Here is a 26,734-nt window from a genome sequence, read left to right on the forward strand (position 1 = left end):
ATAGGAACATACATATCGATAATTACCTTAAATGTAAATGGATTAAATGCTCCCACCAAAAGACATAGACTGGCTGAATGGATACAAAAACAAGACCCGTATATATGCTGTCTACAAGAGACCCACTTCAGACCTAGGGACACATACAGATGGAAAGTGAGGGGATGGAAAAAGATATTCCATGCAAATGGAAATCAGAAGAAAGCTGGGGTAGCAATTCTCATATCAGGTAAAATAGGCTTTAAAACAAAGACTCTTACAAGAGACAAAGAAGGACACTACATAATGATCAAGGGATCAATCCAAGAAGAAGATATAACAATTGTAAATATTTATGCACCCAACATAGGAGCACCTCGATACCTAAGGCAAATGCTTACAGCCATAAAAGGGGAAATTGACAGTAACACAATCATAGTAGGGGACTTTAACACCCCACTTTCACTAATGGACAGATCATCCAAAATGAAAATAAATAAGGAAACACAAGCTTTAAATGATACATTAAACAAGATGGACTTAATTGATATTTATAGGACATTCCATCCAAAAACAACAGAATACACTTTCTTCTCAAGTGCTCATGGAACATTCTCCAGAATAGATGATATCTGGGGTCACAAATCAAGCCTTGGTAAATTTAAGAAAATTGAAATCGTATCAAGTATCTTTTCTGAGCACAACACTATGAGACTAGATATCAATTACAGGAAAAGATCTGTAAAAAATACAAAGACATGGAGGCTAAACAATACACTACTTAATAATCAAGAGATCACTGAAGAAATCAAAGAGGAAACCAAAAAATACCTAGAAACAAATGACAATGAAAACACGATCACCCAAAATCTATGCGCTGCAGCAAAAGCAGTTCTAAGAGGGAAGTTTATAGCAATCCAATCCTACCTTAAGAAACAAGAAACATCTCAAATAAACAACCTAACCTTACACCTAAAGCAATTAGAGAAAGAAGAACAAAAAAGCCCCAAAGTTAGCAGAAGGAAAGAAATCATAAAGATCAGATCAGAAATAAATGAAAAAGAAATGAAGGAAACAATAGCAAATATCAATAAAACTAACAGCTGGTTCTTTGAGAAGATAAACAAAATTGATAAACCATTAGCCAGACTCATCAAGAAAAAAAGGGAGAAGACTCAAATCAATAGAATTAGAAATGAAAAAGGAGAAGTAACAACTGACACTGCAGAAATACAAGGATCATGAGAGATTACTACAAGCAACTCTATGCCAATAAAATGGACAACCTGGAAGAAATGGGCAAATTCTTAGAAAAGCACAACCTTCCAAGACTGAACAGGAAGAAATAGAAAATATGAACAGACCAATCACAAGCACTGAAATTGAGACTGTGATTAAAAATCTTCCAACAGACAAAAGCCCAGGACCAGATGGCCTCACAGGTGAATTCTATCAAACATTTAGAGAAGAGCTAACACCAATCCTTCTCAAACTCTTCCAAAATATAGCAGAGGGAGGAACACTCCCAAACTCATTCTACGAGGCCACCATCACCCTGATACCAAAACCAGACAAAGATGTCACAAAGAAAGAAAACTACAGGCCAATATCACTGATGAACATAGATGCAAAAATCCTCAACAAAATACTAGTAAACAGAATCCAACAGCACATTAAAAGGATCATACACCATAATCAAGTGGGATTTATCCCAGGAATGCAAGGATTCTTCAGTATACGCAAATCAATCAATGTGATAAACCATATTAATAAATTGAAGAATAAAAACCACATGATCATCTCAATAGATGCAGAAAAAGCTTTTGACAATATTCAACACCCATTTATGATAAAAACCCTGCAGAAAGTAGGCATAGAGGGAACTTACCTCAACATAATAAAGGCCATAAAGCCAACATCATCCTCAGTGGTGAAAAACTGAAACCATTTCCACTAAGATCAGGAACAAGACAAGGTTGCCCACTCTCACCACTATTATTCAACATTGTTTTGGAAGTTTTAGCCACAGCAATCAGAGAATAAAAAGAAATAAAAGGAATCCAGGGCTTCCCTGGTAGCGCAGTGGTTGAGAATCCACCTGCCAACGCAGGGGACATGGGTTCGAGCCCTGGTCCAGGAAGATCCCACATGCCATGGAGCAGCTAATAAGCCCGTGTGCCAGAACTGCTGAGCCTGTGCTCTAGAGCCCGCGAGCCACAACTACTGAAGCCCATGAGCCACAACTACTGAAGCCTGCGTGCCTGGAGTCTGTGCTCAACAAGAGAAGCCACAGCAATGAGAAACCCATACACCTCAATGAAGAGTAGCCCCCGCTCGCTGCAACTAAAGAAAGCCTGCGCATAGCAATGAAGACCCATCACAGCCATAAATAAATAAACAAATAAATAAATAAATAAATAATCCATCCAAATTGGAAAAGAAGAAGTAAAGCTGTCACTGTTTGCAGATGACATGATACTATACATAGAGAATCCTAAAGATGCTACCAGAAAACTACTAGAGCTAATCAATGAATTTGGTAAAGTAGCAGGATATAAAAGTAATGCCGAGAAATCTCTTGCATTCCTATACACTAACGATGAAAAATCTGAAAGTGAAATCTAGGAAACACTCCTATTTACCATTGCAACAAAAAGAATAAAATACCTAGGAATGAACCTACCTAAGGAGACAAAACACCTATATGCAGAAAACTATAAGTCACTGATGAAAGATGATACAAATAGATGGAGAGATATACCATGTTCTTGGATTGGAAGAATCAACGTTGTGAAAATGACTATACTACCCAAAGCAATCTACAGATTCAATGCAATCCCTATCAAACTACCAATGGCATTTTTCACAGAACTAGAATAAAAAATTTCACAATTTGTATGGAAACACAAAAGACCCCAAATAGCCAATGCAATCTTGAGAAAGAAAAATGGAGCTGGAGGAATCACGCTCCCTGACTTCAGACTGTACTACAAAGCTACAGTAATCAAGACAGTATGGTACTGGCACAAAAACAGAAATATAGATCAATGGAACAGGATAGAAAGCCCAGAGATAAACCCACGCACATATGGTTGCCTTATTTTTGATAAAGGACGCAAGAATATACAATGGAGAAAAGACAGCCTCTTCAATAAGTGGTGCTGAGAAAACTGGACAGCAACATGTAAAAGAATGAAATTAGAACACTCCCTAAGACCATACATAAAAATAAACTCAAACGGATTAAAGACTAAAATGTAAGGCCAGACACTATCAAACTCTTAGAGGAAAACATAGGCAGAACACTCTTAGACATAAATCACAGCAAGATCCTTTTTGACCCGCTTCCTAGAGAAATGGAAATAAAAACAGAAGTAAATAAATGGTACCTAATGAAACTTAAAGACTTTTGCACAGCAAAGGAAACCATAAACAAGATGAAAAGACAACCCTCAGAATGGGAGAAAATATTTGCAAATGAAGCAACTGACAAAGGATTAGTCTCCAAAATTTACAAGCAGCTTATGCAGCTCAATATCAAAAACACAAACAACCCAATCCAAAAATGGGTAGAAGACCTAAACAGACATTTCTCCAAAGAAGATATACATATTGCCAACAAACACATGAAAGGATGCTCAACATCACTAATCATTAGAGAAATGCAAATCAAAACTACAGTGAGGTATCACCTCACACCAATCAGAATGGCCATCATCAGAAAATCTACGAACAATGAATGCTGGAGAGGGTGTGGAGAAAAGGGAACCCTCTTGCACTGTTGGTGGGAATGTAAATTGGTACAGCCACTATGGAGAACAGTATGGAGGTTCCTTAAAAAACTACAAATAGAACTACCATATGACCCAGCAATCCCACTACTGAGCATATAACCTTAGAAAACCATAATTCAAAAAGAGTCATGTACCCCAGTGTTCATTGCAGCTCTATTTACAATAGCCAGGATATGGAAGCAACCTAAGTGTCCATCGACAGATGAATGGATAAAGAAGATGTGGCACATATATACAATGGAATATTACTCAGCCATAAAAGGAAACGAAATTGAGTTATTTGTAGTGAGGTGGATGGACCTAGAGTCTGTCATACAGAGTGAAGTCAGTCAGAAAGAGAAAAACAAATACCGTATGCTAACACGTATATATGGATATATATGGAATCTAAAAAAAAAAAAAAAAAGGTCATGAAGAACCTAGGGACAGGACAGGAATAAAGATGCAGACCTACTAGAGAATGGACTTGAGGATACGGGGAGGGAGAAGGGTAAGCTGGGACAAAGTGAGAGAGTGGCATGGACATACATACACTACCAAATGTAAAATAGATAGCTAGTGGGAAGCAGCTGCATAGCACAGGGAGATCAGCTCAGTGCTTTGTGACCACCTAGAGGGGTGGGATAGGGAGGGTGGGAGGGAGGGAGATGCAAGAGGGAAGAGATACGGGGATATATGTATATGTATAGCTGATTCACTTTGTTATAAAGCAGAAACTAACACACCATTGTAAAGCAATTATACTCCAATAAAGATGTTTAAAAAAAAAAAACTTATTAAGAGGGTAAATCTCATGGTAAGAGTTCTTACTACAATAAAACAAAAATTAAAAAAAAAAAAAGCTGATTCAACCCTCTAATCTCATTTTCTCCTGTATCCAAAGTCTTGGGTTCAAATCCTAGCTCTGCCACTTTTCTTTGCAGACTAATTGTAAAATATAGTATTAATATATAAAAAAAGTACCAGCTTGGTTGGCACTAAGTAGTTGCTCAATAAAGATTAGCTGCTATTATTATTATTATTATTATTATTATTACTCACATTTCCTATCTACTTTATAATAAATACAGGTTAGAGTTTTCTGATTTTTAAAAAAATTATTTACTCAATGACCAAAATAGGTTGGAAAATGTCTTCTTAACCATTATAGGTTTGGGTATAATTTGACATCCCACCGCTATCAGCATGTTCTTAAGTTTTGTGTAAGCAAGCGAATGGAGTCTCTGCCTTTTGGGAATTTACAATCTAAAATGGATCAAGTAGTGAGACAATCTTGGAAAAGTCACATAAACAATCCCCAGCCACAGTGTCTCAATTCTTCCATCCCTCAGGTCACAATTTCAGGAGAATGTTTATACCCATGAATTTAGTGAAGCCCTTGAATGAATCAACAAATACATGCTTAAATGTTAGGGATTCCATAATATATATCCAAAAACAGCCCCCAGAAAGTATTTGACCCCATATTTTTATTTTTATCTTTTAATTAATTTTTTTATTAGAGTCTAGTTGATTTACAATGTTGTTTTAGTTTCTGCTGTACAACAAAGTGAGTCAGTTATACATACACATATATCCACTCTTTTTTAGATTCTATTCCCATACAGGTCATTACAGAGTATTGAATAGAGTTCCCTGTGCTATTCAGTAGGTTCTTATTAGTTATCTGTTCTATACATAGTAGTGTGTCGACCCCATATTTTTATAAAAGCTGTAGTATTGTTATCTGTGTCTGTCTGTTTTCATTAAAAGAAAAGTTTTTCCCTTCTTGACTATCTAAAATATTTCAGATTTTATATTTAATAAGAATTTAAGGATTAATATGTTTAATGTCACCTAGTTTTTTATCTCCAAAGGCAGCCAGTGTTTTCAGTTTCTTGTTCATTTCATGATGTATCCTCTCTGAGATATTTTTATACATATAAATGCACATATGTCTAGCTCTTCTTTTTTTAACTTAAAAAAATGGCAATATATTATACTCACTGTTATGCATCTTGCTTTTTCAATTAACACCATATTTTGAAAATTGTTCACAATAAGTTTGTAAAGATACCCTTGATCTTTGGTATGGCTGCGTAGTATTTCATTGCTGTTTAAATTCGCTTTTTTAAACAATACCCTGTTTGATTTTTAGGTTGTTGTGAGCCTTTTTGCTGCTACAAACAATGCTACAGTGAGTGGCTTTATACATAGGCTGTTTTCCACATGTGCAGGTTTATCCTGATTAACTCCCAGAAATGACAATGCTGGTTCAGAGGCAGGTGCTTTTGTAATTTTGATAGAAATTGCCAAATTGGCCTCATCACTGGTGTAACAGGTTATACTCCTACCATTAATGTGTGAGAATAACTGTTACTGCACTGCTCTGCCAACACAGTGTTTATTAAACCTTTCTCTGGGTTTCTGTTTAATCTTTCTTGTTTTGTTTTACTCTTACAGAGGTCAGCAGAACTGGCTACAGTTAGACCACCGAGTTCTTGACCACGATTTGCCCAAGAAACCAGGCCCAACCGTTTTGCACTTTTCTGTGAGGTATGTAACCAGAGACACATCTACCATCACCACCTGCCTCTTTTTTTTTTTTTAGAAAAAAAAAATTCCTGGTGATCAGAGTCAGAGAATTTAAAAAAAGAAGGGACCGATCAAAAAATTATGACATGAAAGAGATTCTCTGCTGTCTTAGTCTGGGGAACATGTTAACATAGATACTGTGTAGAACTGTTTCCTTTGAAGATGAAGTATAGAATCACCTTCCTTTAGTTCTCAAAGCCCCTTGAATCCATTTAAAGCTGAAAAACGTAAGTAATATATTTTAATACATAAACCTGTTTCTGACTCAACATACTTCTAGATTTTTATAATTTGAAATATAGCAAACATTTACTATTACATTTTATGTAGGAATGTTTTCTAGAGACTATGGAAATAATTGAATTTTATACAGTTTCACACCTTAATTGGAATAGACAATAAAATGCAAACAAATGCTCATGGAAAGAATTATCTTAACAGTAGAGAAATCTGAATTCTGCTTTCCTGAAGAGACTGCTGGGAAGGAATCCTTGATTTGTTCTCTGAGCTCTGCTTGGGCAAGTCATTTAACCATACTTATTGGCCTCAGTTATTTCCTCCTGCAATGGATATATTCAACTAAATCAGTGATTTCTTAAAGCCAGCCGATGATGGAAATATTTTTTCACATTAATTATTCACACTCTAAGATAATAAAATGTTATAAAGAGTGACGCCCATGTTCTTTACCTAGCTTAAGAAATAAAACGTCACCAATTTTGCTGAAAGCCCCTTCCTATGTACTAGCCCCTCTCCCCACCATCCTGAATTTGATATATTTTCATGATAAATTTTGTCTTTCTGGTCTGAAGCCAAATATGATTTCCCATAAATCTAAATATGTTTTCACAAAGCTGGATTAACCTAAAGAATGGACCCTAAATTCTGAGCTTATGTTATTTTTTGGATGTTGAACTATGCTTTGTTTTATGACATGATGGTGGAGGCTTTTTGTCTTTCTTTGGGGCAGGGTGGGGTTTGGTTATAGTATGTTTACCTGACAAAATCATGTCAATTTCCACAAACACTTGTTTCTTTTTTTTTTTACTTCTTTATGCTCCCTGTAATCCAAAAGTGTGATAAGATGTCCTGAGTGTCCTTTTCTTTTTAAGTCTCTTTTTAACATGAATTGATGGTGATTGTGGATGGAGGCTGCTCCTTATGAAGTAAATAAAGCGTTGACAGCCCCCAATTTGTTTTTTGCTTTTTGCTCTGAAATCTTGTTTAGAATTTTTTTCTTACCACCAGAAGTCACATTTTTAAAACCCAGGAAGGAGGTAGCATAATGGTGATTTGTCCAGGAGCGTAGCATGTATGGAAAAGTACACAGAAATCCTACAGAAAAACGTAGGCGTTTCCTGCAAAGAGTGTGATATGAGTGCTTGTGTCCATGGAAATGGAGAAAAAGACAAACACAGAACAGCAGCAATAGCAAAAAATGTATATTAGTAATTAAGCAGGGGTCAGAGAATAGAGAAGCTTTCATCTCTTATTATGTAGGGAAAATGGCTCAACATAATCAGTCTTTTTTCACAAAGAATTATCACTGTAAACATTTCAAACTTTATGAAAGTATAGAGTGAAAAGGAAGAATTACTCTCCACCAGGCTGCTCCCTCACTTTATCCCCTATTCACTCCCCTTCTTAGAGAAAAGTAAGGCTGATAAGTTGTTTGGTGACTTACTTTTTTTTTTTAACCTGGAGATCTTTCCTTGGGTATATAGAAATCTACTTTATTTCTTTGCACTTCCATAATTTAGCTATCCAGGCTACTATTAAGCGTTTAGGCTGTTTCCAGTGACTTTATTAAGATGTAGCTGGCAGTTAACATCTTTACACTTTCATCTTTGGGCACATATGTAGTGCTTCTGTAGCCTAACTACTCAGTGCCATTTATTTAGTCAGCAGATTTGTGTTCTAGTTCTTTGACCACTACTATCTGGTCTATTTTTGGTCTCAAAATGCCAGGGGAGAAAGCTGTGTCTTCCCTTCTGTACAGTCATTCATAAGGCGGCCCTGTCATTCCAAAGCGAGTTCCTGGGATTCCGGAGTTGCCTGCTGCCTGTTTGTGAGTTTCAGCACTTATCTCACGAGTGTCCCGTAATCACTTAGCTTTACTTTCCCTGAACTACTTGCATGTTTAAAAACCCTTATCGAGTTTTTAATTATTCATTTAATTCTTCTTCCCAACAGTACGGTGAGGTCATAATAGTCTTTGTTATTATTCCAATTAAGGACTTGTTGTTACTCCAATTTAATTAAGGAAATGATAGAGCAAAAGCACACACCAAGGAATTAAGTGAACTGACAGAGGTCAGCGAGTGAATTGCAGTTCTTTGGAGGTCTCACAAATGGGACTGTGGCCACCCCCAGTGACGTCAGTGGCCTCTCAGAGGGTCTCTAGCGTCCTCTTTTAAGAAAACAGGACTGCCGGTGATACTCACATCATAGCAGACATCACCACCACCACCCCACCACCCCCAGGTTGCCTGGAGTGACAACACTTTTGAGTCATTGAAGAATAGAACCAAAGGGCATTTGATTGTATTTGGACACGTGGTCACCATAGAAGCCTCTAGAAATACACATGGTCTCTTTTGATATCGGGGTCATTGCCTTTCCCGTCAGCAGGTACTGCTGCATGCCCTGGAACTCGGAGTTGCTCCCTCGCGGACACCGAGGTGTGTACGTGCTGAGGAGTTAGCACACAAGGGGAAAGGATTCCCCACAGAAGTAAGGCGTGATGTGGATGTGCGTCACTGTTAGTTTCATTGCTAACAATTAAAAATAGCCAAATGTAGGGGAATTCCCTGGCGGTCCAGTGGTTAGGACTCAGTGCTTTCACTGCCGGGGCCCGGGTTCAGTCCCTGGTTGGCAGACTAAGATCTCGCAAGCCGCGAGGCAAGGCCTAAATAAATAATTAAATAAAGATTAAAATACCCAAATGCCAACAATGAAGATACTTTCAGGAAGTGATGGCATTTTTACAGTGAACAATTGATCGCTGTAATAAAAGACATCAGATGAAAAGGTACATTGCATTTCAGAGCTCCGCCAGAAGGAGAGGGGTTGCCTATCTGAATCACTGTAGGAAAATTTTTAAACAGTCACCCCTCCAACCTCCAAAACCTCCGCATTCCTGGCCCAGATTCTGATACCGTGCACTGGAGACGGTAAATGGGATCTTGGGCAAGTTGGTTGTGAATTAAAAAGGGATCAGGGGATACAAAATAATTTGGCAGAGTATAATGCAAATATAAGAAAATGTCATTTTTTTAATTGTAGAGTTTATGAAAAAGAAAAATACCATACAGTTTTGCTCTCCAGAAGTTTCCTCTCTATGGAAATGTAGCATTAACCCTGTGGCAGGCACTGGGTTAGATATTTGACCTGTATTGTCTCATTGATTCCTGAGCTAAACACTGGGGTCCTACAGATTTGCAGGGAAAGACTTTTCTCCAAGTTCATATCCCCCAGGATGCAGGGAGCAGCTCAGAAACACATGCCGCTTCTGCATGGAAGGAAGAAAACATTTAAGGTGAATGCACTTAGTTCTCTCTTTATGAACTTCAGGATTAAACCTTTGTCTTTGCTTTAGTTATAAAATCTCAATGATATGTACTAACTATGTGTGTAACACATATGTGCATAGACGCCCCATAATTTATTTATGCACCATAATTCATTTAACCCATCCTCTGTTTCCCTGTGAGTCCAAACGCCCCCAGGCTGCTGGGGGACTCCTTCAGCCCCGGGGTTGTTATCTGCTGCTGTAAATTATCATCCGCAAACACATGGGCCTCTTTGGTAATGCAGCCCAGATGTAAGCATTTGAAAAGCTTGATAGTGAGCAAACAGGCATTTAATTCTCAGGGGGTGGCGGGGGAACTGCGTGTGACCTCATTGGAAAAGCTCCCATCCCCTCGGGGGCGGGGGCAAGCCGAGGTGGCTCTGGCTGGTACCACCCAGCTCCACAAAAAGCCAGGATCTTGGGTCTTTTACCCCCCTTATTCATCGGACTACCTCTTGCTTTTTTTTTCTTTCTGGTCCTCCCTCTCCTCTTCCCCTCTCTTCTTCCTCCTATTTCCAAATCTCCTTTGCTATGCGCATGACTGTACGTGGCCACTCAGAGGTACCCTAAGTATTGTCTGTCTGTGACGCTTGGAGGTGAGAATTCGCCGCGTGTGGAGAGTCGTAGTAGGAGATGTGGGGAAAGACTACTAACTTTCTGTCAAAGTTGCTACAAACAGAGAGCCTTTGAAAGACTTTTTTCAGTCTTTTAAGCACCCCTTGGCCTGGTTCTGGAACGTTCGGCCTTTAGAAAGAGTTTAACTCAAGGAAGCATTATGACTACAACTCGTGGGTCCACATCATTCCACCTGATTTTTTTAAGAAAGACAAATATATGAAATACAGCCCAACAGGTAAAGATTCTGGTGAAGAAATAGATTTATTGATATAGAAAGAAGTTCCCAGTATATTCTAGGGGAAAGAAGCAGACCACAGGATGGCACTTAAGTAAAAGACATGAGTAGGAGGGCTTCCCTGGTGGCACAGTGGTTGGGAGTCTGCCTGCCAATGCAGGGGACACGGGTTCGAGCCCTGGTCTGGGAAGATCCCACATGCCGCGGAGCGGCTGGGCCCGTGAGCCACAATTACTGAGCCTGCGCATCTGGAGCCTGTGCTCCGCAACAAGAGAGGCCGCGACGGTGAGAGGCCCGCGCACCGCGATGAAGAGTGGCCCCCGCTTGCCACAACTAGAGAGAGCCCTCGCACAGAAACGAAGACCCAACACAGCCATAAATAAATAAATAAAATAAAATAAAATAAAAAAGATATGAGTAGGAAAAAAGTTTAAAATGTTAACAGTAATTTATCTCTGAGTAGAATGATTGTGGGAATGACTTTTGCTTGTCTATATATATTTTTTCCTACGATGAACGTATTAAGCAATTTTTAAAAAACGCAAGTGTGAAGAGTGATAAAATGAAGAAAAGGTAAAATGTTTGTGACTGGGTAGCCGTGAGTTATTTTAGAGCTATCAAAGAGTAGGTAATTTACAATAAGGAGAGGACAGGAAAGTTCACCTCTTCCCAGAGGAATGTGATTAAAAAGCACCGAGAAATAACGGATTTCTCCTACTTTGGGCCCAGCAGAGGTATCTGAGGCAGATGTGTGAGTTAGCCAGAGCTCTTTGCACGCCACCACACTTCCATCTGAACGATATCCCAGAACCTGGGGAAAAAGTCTGTTAGTTGCCTTAATATTGACCATGACCTCCTGGCCTAACCCATTCTTGAACTTCCAGGCAGTTGGTAAGGGGCCTTTGTCTTTGAGGAGTCACCATCCTGATCCATTTGAGAGTTCCAGAAAGACACAGAATCCTTCAAAACTCAATCCCGATTCCAGTTTCTAATTTATTTTATTATTATTATTGTTATTTATTTTATTATTTTTGGCTGCGTTGGGTCTTCGTTGCTGCAGGCGGGCTTGCTCTAGTTGTGGTGAGCGGGGGCTACTCTTTGTTGCAGTGCGTGGGCTTCTCATTGTGGTGGCTTCTCTTGTTGTGGAGCACGGGCTCTAGGCACGCGGGCTTCAGTAGTTGTGGAATGCAGTCTCAGTAGTTGTGGCTCGCAGGCTCTAGACCACAGGCTCAGTAGTTGTGGCTCACGGGCTTAGTTGCTCCACGGCATGTGGGATCTTCCCGGACCAGGGCTCGAACCCGTGTCCCCTGCATTGGCAGGCAGATTCTTAACCACTGTGCCACCAGGGAAGCCCCCGATTCCAGTTTCTTACAGGATTATATTTCTGTGTGCTCCCCAATCACATATCAGACAGTGTTTATGGGAATCTGCTCAGTCTTCTCTGTAATCTGTCCTCAGGGTGACATCAAAAGGGCAGAAGGAAAGCATTAGTATTATGATGGGTGAAAAGGCTGTAGGGTACAGAAGTTCAATGCTTGGCCTTTAATGCACGGTTTCTCAGTAGCAGTACTATTGACGTTTGGGGCCAAGTAATTCTTTTTTTTTTTTGGCCACACTGTGTAGCATGTGGAATCTTAGTTCCCTGACCAGGGATCGAACCCGTGTCCCCTGCAGTGGAAGCACAAAGTCCTAACCACTGGACCTCCAGGGAATTCTGGGGCCAGGGACTTCTTCACTGAAGGGAGCCATGCTGTTCTGTAGGATGTTTGCAGCACCCCTGGCCTCTACCCATGAGATGCCAGGAACACTCTGCAAGTCAGGACAATCAAAAAAATGTCTTCAACATGGCCAGATGCACTTCACTCCATCCCTTAAGAACCAATGCTTTAGCATTGCTCTTGGGTTCTAACCCTAACTCTCCCGTGTATTACCTGTGTGGCCTTTGGAATCCTCTGTGAGCCTCTTCCCTCACCTAGAAAATGGAATAGGAGCTTGTGGTAATACACAGGGTTGTTGGAGGATTATGCATGTTAACATGTAACGAAGACCCTCAATAAATGTTAACCATTTTTATGATATAATTAACAGAGGCTGCCTCAACCACATGTTCAATGGGTAAAAAATTCCTTAATGTGATATACGGCTACTGAATATGGAAGTTTGGAGACTGTCTGGCTTGGGTCTGACCCACTCACTTTTGCACTGGGTGGAAGATTTCATCATTTGTCTCCATCATTCACTAGTCCCAGCCATCCCCTCCCTGAAAACTTAACCTCTCCTGCCTCTTCCTGTCTCCTTCTCAGAACATCTGTCCCTACTTTGCTCATGGTGGACGGGAGCAGGCTATTTTGCAGTTTGAAGCAAGCGCTTAGAATTCACCACGGGACCCTAACACTTCACGTTGCCTGGGGTAGAAGACTCCCTCCCTGTTCAGACAGGTCACAGCAAGGCCCTTACCCTCCTGGGCCTCCAACTCTTCCCTGGAGAACTCAGAAAGCATCACAATGTGGGAGAGGAGCGGCAGGGCAGGTTCCCACAGGCTCACACCTGGAGGGCCCTCTCTAGTTCTCCTTGGGATGCTTGGAAATTCGGAAGTGAGGCAGAGTTTTCCTGGCAGGGGAGCACATTGTAGAAGCAAATAATTCTTCCCTTGGGGAATCCTCCAAGAGTGCACCCCTCCCAGAGATGAACGGGAACATATGGGACTCTCAGAAGTTGTGCGTCGTTGTTTGGAGAAAATGAAATACACTTAAATTATACTGCTGTCTTCAGCGTGCATTATAAAGCAGGACTATGAGGTTGCAGGGTCATTACAAGCAATAAATACAGATCTCCCTGCTCGGGATGTGGATTAGGACCTGAGAGAAATCTACTTAGGCAGGTGGCTGCAGTGAGTACCTAAAATTACCCACAGTAACTGAACGAAACCTGGAACAAGGCGTTTGAAAGCAGCCCTTACGGGACGCCAGTCACCAAGTCAGCATTGTTTAGAATGCGAACTAATTGAGTCATTCTTGCCCAATTCGCCTTCTTTGATGCTATCGCTCAGACATAGCAAAGATTCTGGAAAACAAAGAAAATATACTCAGTTGGGGAGATAAAGTGGTCAGAAGAATATTCGTTTCAGAGTGGTTTCCCATTCTGTCAAAATGGACACTTTTGTAGCATGTTGCTTCCTTGAGAGAAAGAGCTTAGGAAAGGTAACTGGAATTTCCATTCTTGTAGTTACAGCTGAAGTTTTAAAGAGGTTCCCAACGAAGTGTGCACCTTTTGTTATAGTCCCCCCGGTAGGCAGATAACAATAACATAGTAATAATCACCACCGCTCATTGACCGCTGAAATACATGCCACCCACTAAGCTAAGTTGAAAATCTCTCTCATGTCTCTGGTGTGGAGGCAAGTAAGGAAAGGGAAGCACGGAGAAGCCGAGCAGCTGGATCACTGTTAGGGCTGGACTTATCCTAGTTATCTCCCCAACTCTGTGGTGTTGACTTTTTTTTTTCCTTTTCTTTTCTTTTTTTCTTTTTTTTTTTTGGCCACACCATGCAGCTTGTGGGATCTTAGTTCCCTGACCAGGGATTGAACCCAGGCTGTGGCAGTGAAAGTTCAGAGTCCTAACCACTGGACCACCAGGGAATTCCCTGTGGTGTTGACTTTTGACTGTGATGAATAAATGCCATAGGAGGAAAACATGGGCCACTACGTGGCAGTGACCATTAAAGGACAGCCCATCCCAAATAACCAGAGTCTTCTGCTTTTCGACACACGTGTATTGTCATCTCGCTGACAGGCCTGCCCCTCCTCCAAGCCAATTATGTCATATCGTTGAGGCTGATGTTCTGTTATCACCGATGATCGGTTAGGTGAACACCTGTCCCATCAAGAAAGGGGGGGAAATGCTAATGGGAGGAACACGAAAAGCAGAGACAAAACCTCTTCTCAAGAAGGCAAATTCTCAAGAAATTACACTTTTGAAACTGCTTGAGGTCTGTGTCTAGAACATATGCCTAGCCCAAAAGCCTGGGTTTGTTTAGAGGCTGAAAATTGAACCGTGGGCTTTGACTTCGCAAAATCTTAGTGAAATCACTCACAGTAAGCACGCAGAAGGGAAACAATATCCTTTTGCCAAAAAAGGGCTGAAACAAAAGGTCTTTATCTTATGTCTGGGATAGTCCGTTTCATTTCATTAAGAAGCCCTAGATTTTGTTTTCAGTTCATGGTACGTGTTGTTAGGTGCTCCTGGGGAGCCATTCTCCCGGAGGACCATACGTACGTACTGTTCATACCCTCTATAAATATAAAGTCATTACAGAGGCTCCCTTGAGGGAGAGATGGGATCGTGGATTCAGAGAGCAGGTAATCGGATCCCCAGGCAGAAAGGTAGAAGGCAACAGGGCGGATCGCCAGAAAGTAGTGGGAAACAAGATAGGGACCTGTTTACTGGAACTAGGATATAGTCGGGGACCTGAGCTTCAGAAGCAAGAGGAACCCAATTTCTAGTACAAAGGTATCTGTGCAGAATTGGACAAGCCACAAGTTGATTTGGTGCTAAGCCACCCAACTCCCTGCATATGGTCTGTTAAATTCTTGAAGACTAGCAAGAGATCTGGCTAATATGCCCTCTCCCTGGAATGCCCTTCCAACCTTCGTTACCTGGTGAACTCATGCATTCTTTAAGACTCGGCTCAATTGTCTGAGGGTACACCGTGTCCTGTGACACTTAGTCCTCTGGATTTCAGTTTGGCAGCCTTCTCCCTCTTGATTCATAAGCTGATTTAATGGCATTCCTCCCTTGGGCCCCATGGCATTGTGTACGTTTTATACTTCATTGTGATTGTTATTGTAGGAAAGCATCCTATCATATTGGTTTGAAATATGAACTTTGAAGTCTGGAAGGCCTTAGTTTGAATCATGGCTCCACCACTTTCTACCTGTATGGCTTGGGGAAGTTGACTTTACATCTCTATTTCTCAGTTTTCTTATCTGTAAGATAGGTTCATAACTTGCTACCTCTGGCATCTGGTTGTACTGAAGTTAAATGAAGTGATGCGTGTAGAGCCCTTTGTATTGTCCCTAGCACGTGGGAAGCCCTCTAGTATCCAGTAATGTGGATTCTTTGGTTTCCAGCAAAAGAAACCAATTGTGGCTAACAGAATTGAAGGAAAACTGGACTAACAAAGCCTCAGAAAAGATAGGAATCCAGGCTCTGCAGGGGTCAAGGGAGCAGAAACCAATGGACAATTTCATCCGGATACCACTGGCAGAACAATAGGCTCCAACAATCTTTGATCGATAGGTCATTGTAATCATTCCAGGGTGAAAGAATCTGACTGGCCTAGCTTGGTCACATGCTCCTACCTTGGAGAAGGAGTTCCAGCTGAGTAAAAGGAACGTGCTCAGCTGTTTTACATCCAGCTGGTGCTCCTTAAGGCTTTTGCATATGTGACTCCCGCTAAAGACCATTGCAGATTTATTTATTTAATAACGCAAGCACAGGATTAAAAAAAAAAAAGTTTTGAAGACAGTGGCAAAATGTGAATAAGATCAGAATCTTAAATATTAAGGAATTATGAACTTTGCTAGTGTGAAAATTCATTGAGGTTATGCTTTTAATACGATCCCTCTCTGTTAGAGATATATACTGAAATAAGCAAAAATGAAAGAATCACCGAATCTTGGCATAGATAACAGACCCTGAGTTCTCCTAATCTGACCTGGGACTCTTATAGGGCAGGAAGACCCTTCCAAGACTATTTTAACTTTTTAAAAGGTGTTTCATAGGTTGATCCAAAATCTGTCACCTTGTATTTTTTTGATCCACTGATCTGGTTCTGACTTTTTTTAAAATTATTATTTATTTATTTATTATTTATTTATTTTATTTATTTATTTTTGGCTGTGTTAGGGCTTCGTTGCTGTGTGCAGGCTTTCTCTTGTTGCGGCGAGCGGGGGCTACTCTTCGTTGCGGTGCGCGGGCTTCTCATTGCAGTGGCTTCTCTTGTTGCGGAGCACGGGCTCTAGGCGCGCGGGCTTCAGTAGTTGTGGCACGTGGGTTCAGTAGTTGTGGCTCATGGGCTCTAGAGCGCACACTTCAGTAGTTGTGGTGCACGGGCTTAGTTGCTCCGTGACATGTGGGATCTTCCCGGACCAGGACTTGAACCCGTGTGCCCTGCATTGGCAGGCGGATTCTTAACCACTGCCCCACCAGGGTAGCCTGGTTCTGACTTTTGAAACAATAGAGAACAAACATACATCTATTTTACTTGTTTCTGCACACAATTATTTAGGGCTTAGCTTTCCTCATAAATGCTGGTTGAGTGAACAAGTGAGGCAGCCTGGAGGAGGTTCCACTGAAAAGCATTGTCTACAGGAGTCAAAGGGACCCAGATCAAGACCTCCTCCTGCCTGTGCATGTAGGCGGATCTCTAAATTCAGTTTCTGCATCTGTACAATGGGAATAATGATAGGTATCTCCTTCCCAGGGTTGTTGTGAGAATTAAATGAAAGAACGCATGGAAAGCACTCAGCAGGCGACCTGGCACATAAGTAAGAGCTCAAGAAACATTAGCTGTGATCCTGCTGCTGCACTTTCAGGCTGCCCACCGAAAACCTGCCCATCTTATCTCACTTGACAGAGATAAAAATACTTGTAAAAGCAAAGGAAGCAGGGCAAAACCATCACCACCTAGATGAAACAGAAGGTCCTTCAGGAAACTTCGTTACACAGGTCATCTCAGCCCTATGGCAGCAGCAGGCCTTGAATCCGCCATCGCAGGGACTCGCTACTCTCTGCTTCCACTCCATCAGCCCCTGCTCTTGACTTGTGTCCTTTCTCTCCCTCCTGGCTTCTGCTTGGTGCCTTTCTCTACCTCCACTGTTTCCCTCTTGACCTGTCTCTCTCATCTCTCAGTCTCTCTAAGAGACCATACATGATGGGTTTGTCCGTTCCTTACCCCGTATAAGGAGCCTCTGATGGGCTGATCTCTCTTCTTCCCAGCCCACCTCATAGGATGCTCACCGGCTTGCAGACTGGTTGCCTTTGAGTCAGGTGACTGTCCTTGGTCTGTCTGGCCATGGCCAGGAGACCGAAATTGACGGGAGAATACTCAGATTGTAACAAACTCTTGGTGAAAGCCAAATTATGAATGTTTATCACATTACCACAGAGATGCTATTTACCTATTGTATTTTCTCCACCTGGATTTCTTTTTATCCTATAGAATCCTGTTTTCTTCCTAGCCTTCAGATATAGTTCAAAACCCATCGTGTCCTATCAGCCTTTTTTTTTTTTTAAAACATAATGCAAGGTTTGCCAAGCCACACTAGTTAGGATTTCTTGAATTCCTACCATGTGCCAGGCACTGTAGTGGGCACTTCATAACGGTCCTCCTAGGGCCATCGTCATCTCCATTTTATAGACAAAGAATCTTAGACTCAAAGCTTAAGCCACATCCCCCAGGCCACATAGCATTAAATTCCAGAAAATGGATTTTTATTAACAACTGTTAGTTTTTATTGTTTTACATCCTTTTCTATTATCTCATTTACTCCTTCCAAAACCCTGTGAGGTAAGTGCAGTCATAACACCCATTTTAGAAAAGACACAGAGAAGCTAACTATCTTGCCCAAGGCTACACAGCTAATAAATGATGGAGCTGGGACTCCATATTCTATATGTTTCAGATTCCCAAGCCTGCTTTTCCCTCCAACTCTTCATCTCCCCCTCCTGCCTTAATCCTTAACTTTCCCTTCTCACACACCTAACACTCATGAATCTTCGTTAAGCTCACTTATAGGTGAGATAAACCCTTGTAAGTGAAAATATAAAGGATTTATTCTCTTTCTGGAACTTCCCTTGATGATTCAGCATTAAGGGTGGAATTTTTCAAATGATATTACCATCTCAGTGGTAAAATCTTTCACGGCCTTTTTTTTTTTTTTTTTTTAAATTATTTATTTATTTATTTATTTGTTTGTTTATGGCTGTGTTGGGTCTTCGTTTCTGTGCGAGGGCTTTCTCTAGTTGTGGCAAGCGGGGGCCACTCTTCATCGCGGTGCGCGGGCCTCTCACCATCGCAGCCTCTCTTGTGGCAGAGCACAGGCTCCAGACGCGCAGGCTCAGTAGTTGTGGCTCACGGGCCCGGCCGCTCTGCGGCATGTGGGATCCTCTCAGACCAGGGCTCGAACCCGTGTCCCCTGCATTAGCAGGCAGACTCTCAACCACTGCGCCACCAGGGAAGCCCCCTTTCACGGCCTTTTTAAGCTGCTGGGTTTATTTCTCAAACGTTTCCTTATTGTGGAGAGGGAGGAAAAAATAAAAAGAGCAAATGCTCGAGGCCTGTCAGGATTTTGCAGAGCTAAGGACAAGACGCCCCCGGCCCCCCAACCCCGTGCCACTTCAGTCCGGGTTTATCTTGCCTCTCCCAAGTTGAGAGCAAGCTCTCTTCCAGGACCCTAGCTGTGAGCTCTCTTCGGGTATTAAGTCTCTTCATGCATTATTCATCAAGTGGGGCTCCAACAGTAGAGAAAACCTTCTAGGCCTCAGCTGGCCCACTCACCCACCCCAGAGCGCCTGCCTTCACCAGCCAGCTTCCACATGACGGGATAAGAAAAACACAAGACTCTCCTCCCCTCCCCACCTCTTGGTAGTAAGCTCTCTCCTAAAAGAGGGACCTGGCCTCATCGACTGAACGAGCAAAGGCCCAGAAAAGGCAGTGGAGGGAACGAGGCCCAGAATGCTCTGATTTGCATGAGAAAGACCAATATTAAGTAGTGAGAGCTCAGCTTCCAGCCAGAGGGAAAGCCTGGAGCCTGGAGGGATGAGAGGAAAGGAGGGAGGGTGCGATTGAAACTCTCCTGGTGGATGGGGGCGAGGTGAACGTGGGGCTCTCACACCCACCGCGAGTCTGCAAACCACAGAGCCACAGGCCTCCAGGTTCAATTATTTAGTAGCGCTTACTCAGCAGACTTCTGTTTTCAGCCCTCAGAGCTCAACTGGGCTTTGTTTTGAAGCTGTCTCAGGTATTCTGAGCTCCCAGAATGTGTGTCGAAGAATGGGCAACCAAGAGTAAAGTTGGCTTTGCAGTTGGTGACCATTTTGGATTTTTCTTTAACTCACCTTCCAACACACAAAAGCCTTCTGTAGAAGATGTTATCTGCATATCCACATAGATTCATACATACACACAGCTGTACATACGTGTTGCAGATAGCTTTTAAGAGGGAAATAAAGCACAACCATCCCCTAGTTTCTGAAAATTCTCTGCGAGAAACAACATGAGGAAATGAAATCATGCAGAGAGAAGGGAAGGAATCTGAAGGAACAAACTTCTGTACTGTTTTTCAGGTTTTACATTGAGAGCATATCGTTCCTGAAGGATAAAACCACCGTGGAGCTGTTTTTCCTGAATGCAAAGGCCTGTGTGCACAAGGTAAGGGCCCCATTTGTTATGGTCAGTGACAGACTCCAGAGACACTGGAGAAGGAGGGAGCAATGGCAGGGCCTTTGTTTTCATGTTCAAATGGAGAAAAAAAGGACATAATCTTTTTCCTTGACATATCCTACCCCACCAAACAAATAAACCAAAAAAAAAAAAAAAAAGAAAGAAAAAAAGGCAGTTCTTCTCAAATTCTGAGTTGGGAAGACAGCCATGTACAGAGGCATTGTGCTCACACAGAATTACCACGGCCTTAAATGCAGCTCATACTCCACATGGAATGACCCAGAAGGACACAAAGATGGATCAAGCAGACTGTGATCGAAGCCTCACAGAAGTCAGGCCAGAAACCTTTTTTAACAGAATACGGCCTACATTTATCGTAATTCAAAACCAGTCTTCTTTAGGGGCTTCTGCTCAAAGCCATGTGTTTTAAGGCAGAGTCTCAGTTACCTGTGGGCAAGGGACCTGTTTTTGGCTTTGTTGTTTTTTTATTTGCATCCAGTCCGTGGAGGATACACAGCTTTTGTAAAATTCAATACACACGAATTGCTGGAAAAATTATCCCATGCCTGGATGTTGCAGCCATGTCCGTCAGATTGCTGTAGAAGTTGTAGACACTCTCCATTTTTATCTTAGCTCCTTGCAGATAAGCATTGCTTTAAAGGCCTCTAGTCTGGCCTCCTCAAACCATACCCTGGGCAACGGCAGGGAGTCTGTGGGCCAAGATAGGCTCAGCTGGAGCCCAGCTCCTCCCTTCAAGGTTATGGTCTCAGTGTTCAGGATCTCAGATCCCATGCCTGCTTCCAGGGCCGGTGGGAACCCCTTCTGCCCATATATATCACCCTAAATCTGAGGGGTGGCCAGAGACAGCTGGATGATGCCTGGCCTGGAAGGGCAAGGGGGCAGACTGCGGGTTAGGACACCTGCATTGGTACTCCTCCCTCAGCCCCCAAAGTGTTAAGGGTGGCCCACTGCACACATGCAGCTTTCATTAGTGTAAGACTCAGCAAGGAGCAGAGTTTTTGTTGTTTTTGTTTTAATAGCTTTATTGAAATGTAATTGACTACATAATTTTCTACGTCTTATTAGAAGTAATACCCTTGAAATGATCACTACAATCAAGATAGTGAATATAGCCAGCAACTACAGATCTGCTTTTTCTCACAGTAGATTACATTTTCTAGAGTTTTATGTAAGTGGAATCATACAGTAGATAATCTTTTTGTCTTTTTTTCAGTGAGCGTAATTGTTTTGAGATTCATCCATGTTGCTGCATGTATCAATAGCACTTTGCTTTTTATTGCTAAGTAACATTCCACTGTATGGCTATACCTTACATTGTTTTGTTTTTGCTTTTGTTTTTGTTTTTTTGGCCACACTGCACGGCATGCAGGATCGCAGGATCTTAGTTCCGCGACCAGGGGTTGAACCCGTGCCCACTGCAGTGGCAGCGCAGAGTCTTACCCACCAAACCACAGGGAAGTCCCTATGCCTTACATTGTTTATCCATTCGCCTGTGCTTTTTTTTTTCCTTTTTCTCTCAGTTTTACTGGGGTATAATTGACATATAATATTGTGTAAGTTTAAGGTGTACAATATGATGATTTGATATGTGCACATATTTCGAAATGATCCGTTCACCTATTGATGAACATTTAGATTATGCAAGTTTGGGGACTATTACAAATAAAACTGCTATAAACATCCATGTACAAGCCATTGTATGCACATATACTTTCTTTTCTTCTTGGGCAAATACCTGGGAGTAGAATGGCTAGATCATGTGGTAGATAGATGTAACTTTTTAAGGTTCTGCCAAACTGTTTTCCAAAGTGGTTGTGCTATTTTAAATTCCCACCAGCAGTTTATGAGATTTCTAGTTCCTTCATATCCTTGTCAACACATGGCATCAACATCTTTTCCATTTTAGCCATTCTAATAAGAGTGTAGTAGCATCTCATTGCAGTTTTAATTTCCATTTCCCTGATGACATATGATGTTTAAGTGTCTCTTATGTGCTTATTTTACCGTCAGTATATCTTCTTTATGTTTGAATCTTTTCCCCAATTTCTTTGGGTTGCTGTTTTCTTCTCATGAGTTTTCAGAGTATATATATTCTGGATATAAGTGCTTTATTGGTTATATGGATTACAAATATTTTCTCCCAGTCTGTGGCTTGCTGTTCATTCTCTTCATATCTTTCAAAGACTAAAAGGCTTTTATTTTGTTGAAGTCTATTTTATCAATTTGTTCCTTTATGGATTGCAATATTGTATCTCAGTAAACTTTGCCTAACCCAAGGTCACAAAGATTTCTCCTGTATTTTCTTCTAGAAGTTTTAGAATTTTAGGTATTGCGTTAGGTCTATTATCCATTTTGAATTAATTTTTATATATGACACAAAGTTCAGATTGAAGTTCTTTCTTTCTTTCTTTCTTTTTTTTATTGCATATGGATATTCAGTGGCTCCAGTGCCATTTGTTGAAAAGGCTGTCATTTCTCTATTACATTGCCTTTACACCTTTAAAAAAAATTAGTGGTCCATATATGTGTGGGTTTACTTTTGGACTCTATTCTGTTCCATTGATCTATTTGTCAGCCTTTATGGCAATAATATACTGTTTTGATTACTGCAGCTTTGAATTGTGTATTGAAATCAGAACAAACCCTAACTTTGTTCTTTTTAAAAGTTGTCTTATTTATTCTACGTGTTTTGCATTTCCATATGGATTTTAGAATCAGCTTGTCAATTTCTGTCCAAAACAAACAAACAACCCTACTGATACTTTTATTAGGATTGCATGAATTCATAGACCAAGGTGGGAAAAATTGACAGTTTAACAACATTGAGTCATCAGACCCATGAACAAGATATATATATATATCCATTTATTTAGATCGTCTTTAATTTCTCTCAGTAGTTTTCAGTATACAGGTCTTTTGTTAGATCTGTCCCTATGTCTTACATATTATTTGATACAATTGTAAATGGTATCATTTTATTTCAATTTCTGAATGTTCATTATCAGTATATAGAAATCAAATTGATTTTTGTGTATTGATATTGAATCCTGCTAAACTCATTTATAACTTTTGGTAACTTTTTTGTAGATTTCATCAGGTTTACTTTATAGATCGTCTGCTAATAAAGATAGCTTTACTTCTTCCTTTTCAATCTGTGTGCCTTTTTATTAGTTGTCCAATTTATAGCCATAGTTGTTCATGTTTTCTTATTATCCTTTTAACATGTGTAGTCTATAGTGGTATTGCCTCTTTTGATACTGATATTAATAATTGGTGTCTTCTCTCTTTTTTATTTCTTATCAATCTGGCCAGAAGTTTATCTGTATCGAGCCTCTCAAAGAATCAGCGTTTGGTTTCAATGATTTACTCATTGAAAAAAAATTTTTTTCTACTTCATTGATGTCTGCTATGATCTTTATTAGTTTATATTTTATCATTATTATTGCCTTTCTTCTTCCTTTGGGTTTAATTTGCTCTTCATATACCATTCTCTTAAGATGAAAGCTGAGATCACTGATTAAAGATGTTTCTTTTCTAATATGTGCATTTAGTACTGCAACATTTTCTCCTAAGTACTGATTTTGTATTCCGCAAATACTGATATGTTGTGTTTTCATTTTCATTCATTTGTAAATACTTTTAAATTTCCTTTTTGATATATCTTCATTGGCTCATTGTTATTTAGAAGAGTACAGTTTGGTTTCCAGAAATTTGGGGACTTTTAGGGACCTTTTATTTACCTCTAATTAAATCTCACGGTGGTCAGAAAACACACTTTGTATAAATTAAATTCTTTTAAATTTAATGTGACTTATTTATGGCCCAGAATATGCTTCATCTTGTAAGCGGTCCATGTGCACTTCGGAAGAACGTGTATTCTGCTACTGTTGGGTGGATGTTCTATAAATGTTAACCAAGTCAATTTGATAGTACTGTTTAAGTCTACTACTCTTGCTGATTGTGTGTCTACTTCCTGTATCAGTTATTGACAGAGAGGTCCTAAAATCTCTAGCTATGATTGTGGATTTTTCTATTTCTCTTTGTAAGTTCTATCAGTTTTCATTTCATGTATTTTGAAGTTTTGTTATTAGGTTATAAACATTTAGGAATGCTATATCCTCTTGACTATCTTTATAGAATGATCCTCTTTATCCTGGTAATATTCTTTTTTCTGAAATCTGCTTTGATATTAATATAACCACTTCACATTTCTTTTGATCAGTGTTAACATGGTAAGTCTTTTTCCATCCTTTTAATTGTAAACTGTTTGTGTCTGTGTATTTAAAGTGAATTTCTTATAGACAACATATAATTGCATCTTGATATTTTTATCCATTTTATTTATCCATTTATCCATCTCTGTCTTTTAACTGGTTGTTTACATTATTTACATTTAATGTGATTATTGACATGGTTAAGTTTGTCTGTCTTGCTATTTGTTTTCTATTTGTCCCATCTGTTCTTTGTTCCTTTCTTCTGCCTTCTTTTGGATTTACTGAGTATTTTATGATTTCATTTTATCTCCTTTGTTGGATTACTAGCTATAATTCTTTGTTTTATTTTTTCTGTGATTGCTTTAGGGTTTATAGTATACATCTTTAACTTATCAAGTCTACCTTCAAGTGATCTTGTACTATTTCACATGTAGTACAAGAACCTTATAATAGTATATTTCTATTTCTTCATTCTCAGCCTTTATGCTGTCAGTGTCATACGTTTTATTTTTAGATGTGTTATAGATGCACATGACATTGTTATTGTTTTTGTGTAAACATTTGGTCATCTCTGTCTGCTTTTAAAATTTTCTCTTTATCACTGCTTTGAACAATTTGATATAGCTTTCTCCTTCATGGTTCTTGTGATTGCTGTTTATTGAGCATCTTGGACTTGTGGGTTTATAGTTTTTATCAAATTTGGGAATATTTCAGCCATAATTTCTTCAACTATTTTTTTCTGTCCCCATCCATGCCTCCTTTGCATACTCCAATTGCACATATACTAGGCCACCTAAAACTATCCCACAGCTAAGTGGTGCTCTTTTCTTTTTATTTCTTTCTTTCTTTTTGTGTTTTACTTTGATAATTTCTATTGCAGTATCTTCAATTTTATTCATCTTTTCTCTTGGAATTTATTCTGCCATTTATCCCACCCTGTATATTGAAGTTTTTATCTTTAGAAGTTTTAGATTTGGATCTTTTTAAAATCTTGCCTGTGGCTACTTAACTTTTTTAACATATGGGCTACAGTTATAATAATTGTTTTAGTGTCTTCATCTGCTTACTCTCTTTTATTTTTTTGGCCGCACCGTGCAGCTTGCGGGATCTTAGTTCCCTGACCAGGTATTGAACCCGGGCCCTGGCAGTGAGCACAGAGTCCTAACCACTGGACTGCCAGAGAAGTCCCGAAATTGCATTGTTAAGTTTAAAAAGAACCAAGCTACAGAACAGTAAATATAGTATAATTGTCTTTAACTTTATTTGCTTATATATATGTGTGTGTGTGTATATAAAATGTACTTATAGGAAAAATAGAAAAATATATTGCATAGTATAAATTTTTATTATCTCTGAGAGTGAGATTATGGAAAGACTTTTGCTTTCTGAGTAATGCTTTTCTAACATTTTTTTTTTAATTTTATTTATTTTTGGCTGTGTTGGGTCTTCGTTTCTGTGCGAGGGCTTTCTCTAGTTGCGGCGAGCGGGGGCCACTCTTTATCGTGGCGCGCGGGCCTCTCACTATCGCGGCCTCTCTTGTTGCAGAGCACAGGCTCCAGACGCGCAGGCTCAGTAGTTGTGGCTCACGGGCCCAATTGCTCTGCGGCATGTGGGATCTTCCCAGACCAGGGCTCGAACCCGTGTCCCCTGCATTGGCAGGCGGATTCTTAACCACTGCGCCACCAGGGAAGCCCTCTAAAATTTTTTAAATAGGATACTTGCATTCATTTTATATCAGAAAAATAGAGACAAAAATAATCAATGTATTCATTAAACTTTACCTCTTTGAAGCTGTATGAAGAGAATAAAAACATTGTGTTGATTGCTCTCCCTCCATTAGAAAAATACTCAGTCGTCTTTCTCACTGGACAAAGCTAAGTGGAAGCTGAAAATTCCTAATTGCTTTATCTAAAAAAGCAAAAGGTCTACTCTTAATGACAACTGACAGAATTTTTTTTCTGATTGTAAAAATAATACTTGATTGTAGAACATTTAGAAAATACAGGAAAGGACAAAAAAAATCAAAAAAAGGAATTGATCCATAATCCTACTACTGATGCATTAATTGTATTAGTTTGACCTATTTCTTTCTTTGAAGTATGTATTTTTGTTGGCTGAGATCAATTGCTGCCTGCATTTTATATTGTGTTAGACTTTTAACTTTTTAGGTATTTTGGCTATGTTGACCTCATCTATCCACTTTTCTTCCTATTTTCTATGTGTTCTTGCAAGAACCAGGATGCAAGATGGGGAAGGATTGCAGGATTGCTTTGAAAATTCACAT

General features: G+C 40.1%; 1 protein-coding gene across 7 annotated transcripts in view; it reads left to right on the plus strand.

Annotated features, from left to right (window-relative positions):
- The window catches only part of FRMD4B (FERM domain containing 4B), a 340,426-nt gene that overhangs the window by 225,073 nt on the left and 88,619 nt on the right, over nucleotides 1–26,734 (plus strand). For all 7 annotated transcript variants that reach the window (XM_057554765.1, XM_057554763.1, XM_057554764.1 and 4 more), the window contains 2 exons: nucleotides 6,216–6,308; nucleotides 20,119–20,203. In XM_057554765.1, coding sequence (XP_057410748.1) covers nucleotides 6,216–6,308; nucleotides 20,119–20,203 — 178 coding nt within the window. The remainder of the gene's footprint in view (nucleotides 1–6,215; nucleotides 6,309–20,118; nucleotides 20,204–26,734) is intronic.

Source organism: Balaenoptera acutorostrata, chromosome 10, assembly GCF_949987535.1.
Source record: "Balaenoptera acutorostrata chromosome 10, mBalAcu1.1, whole genome shotgun sequence".
NCBI classification, from domain to species: Eukaryota; Metazoa; Chordata; class Mammalia; order Artiodactyla; family Balaenopteridae; genus Balaenoptera; species Balaenoptera acutorostrata.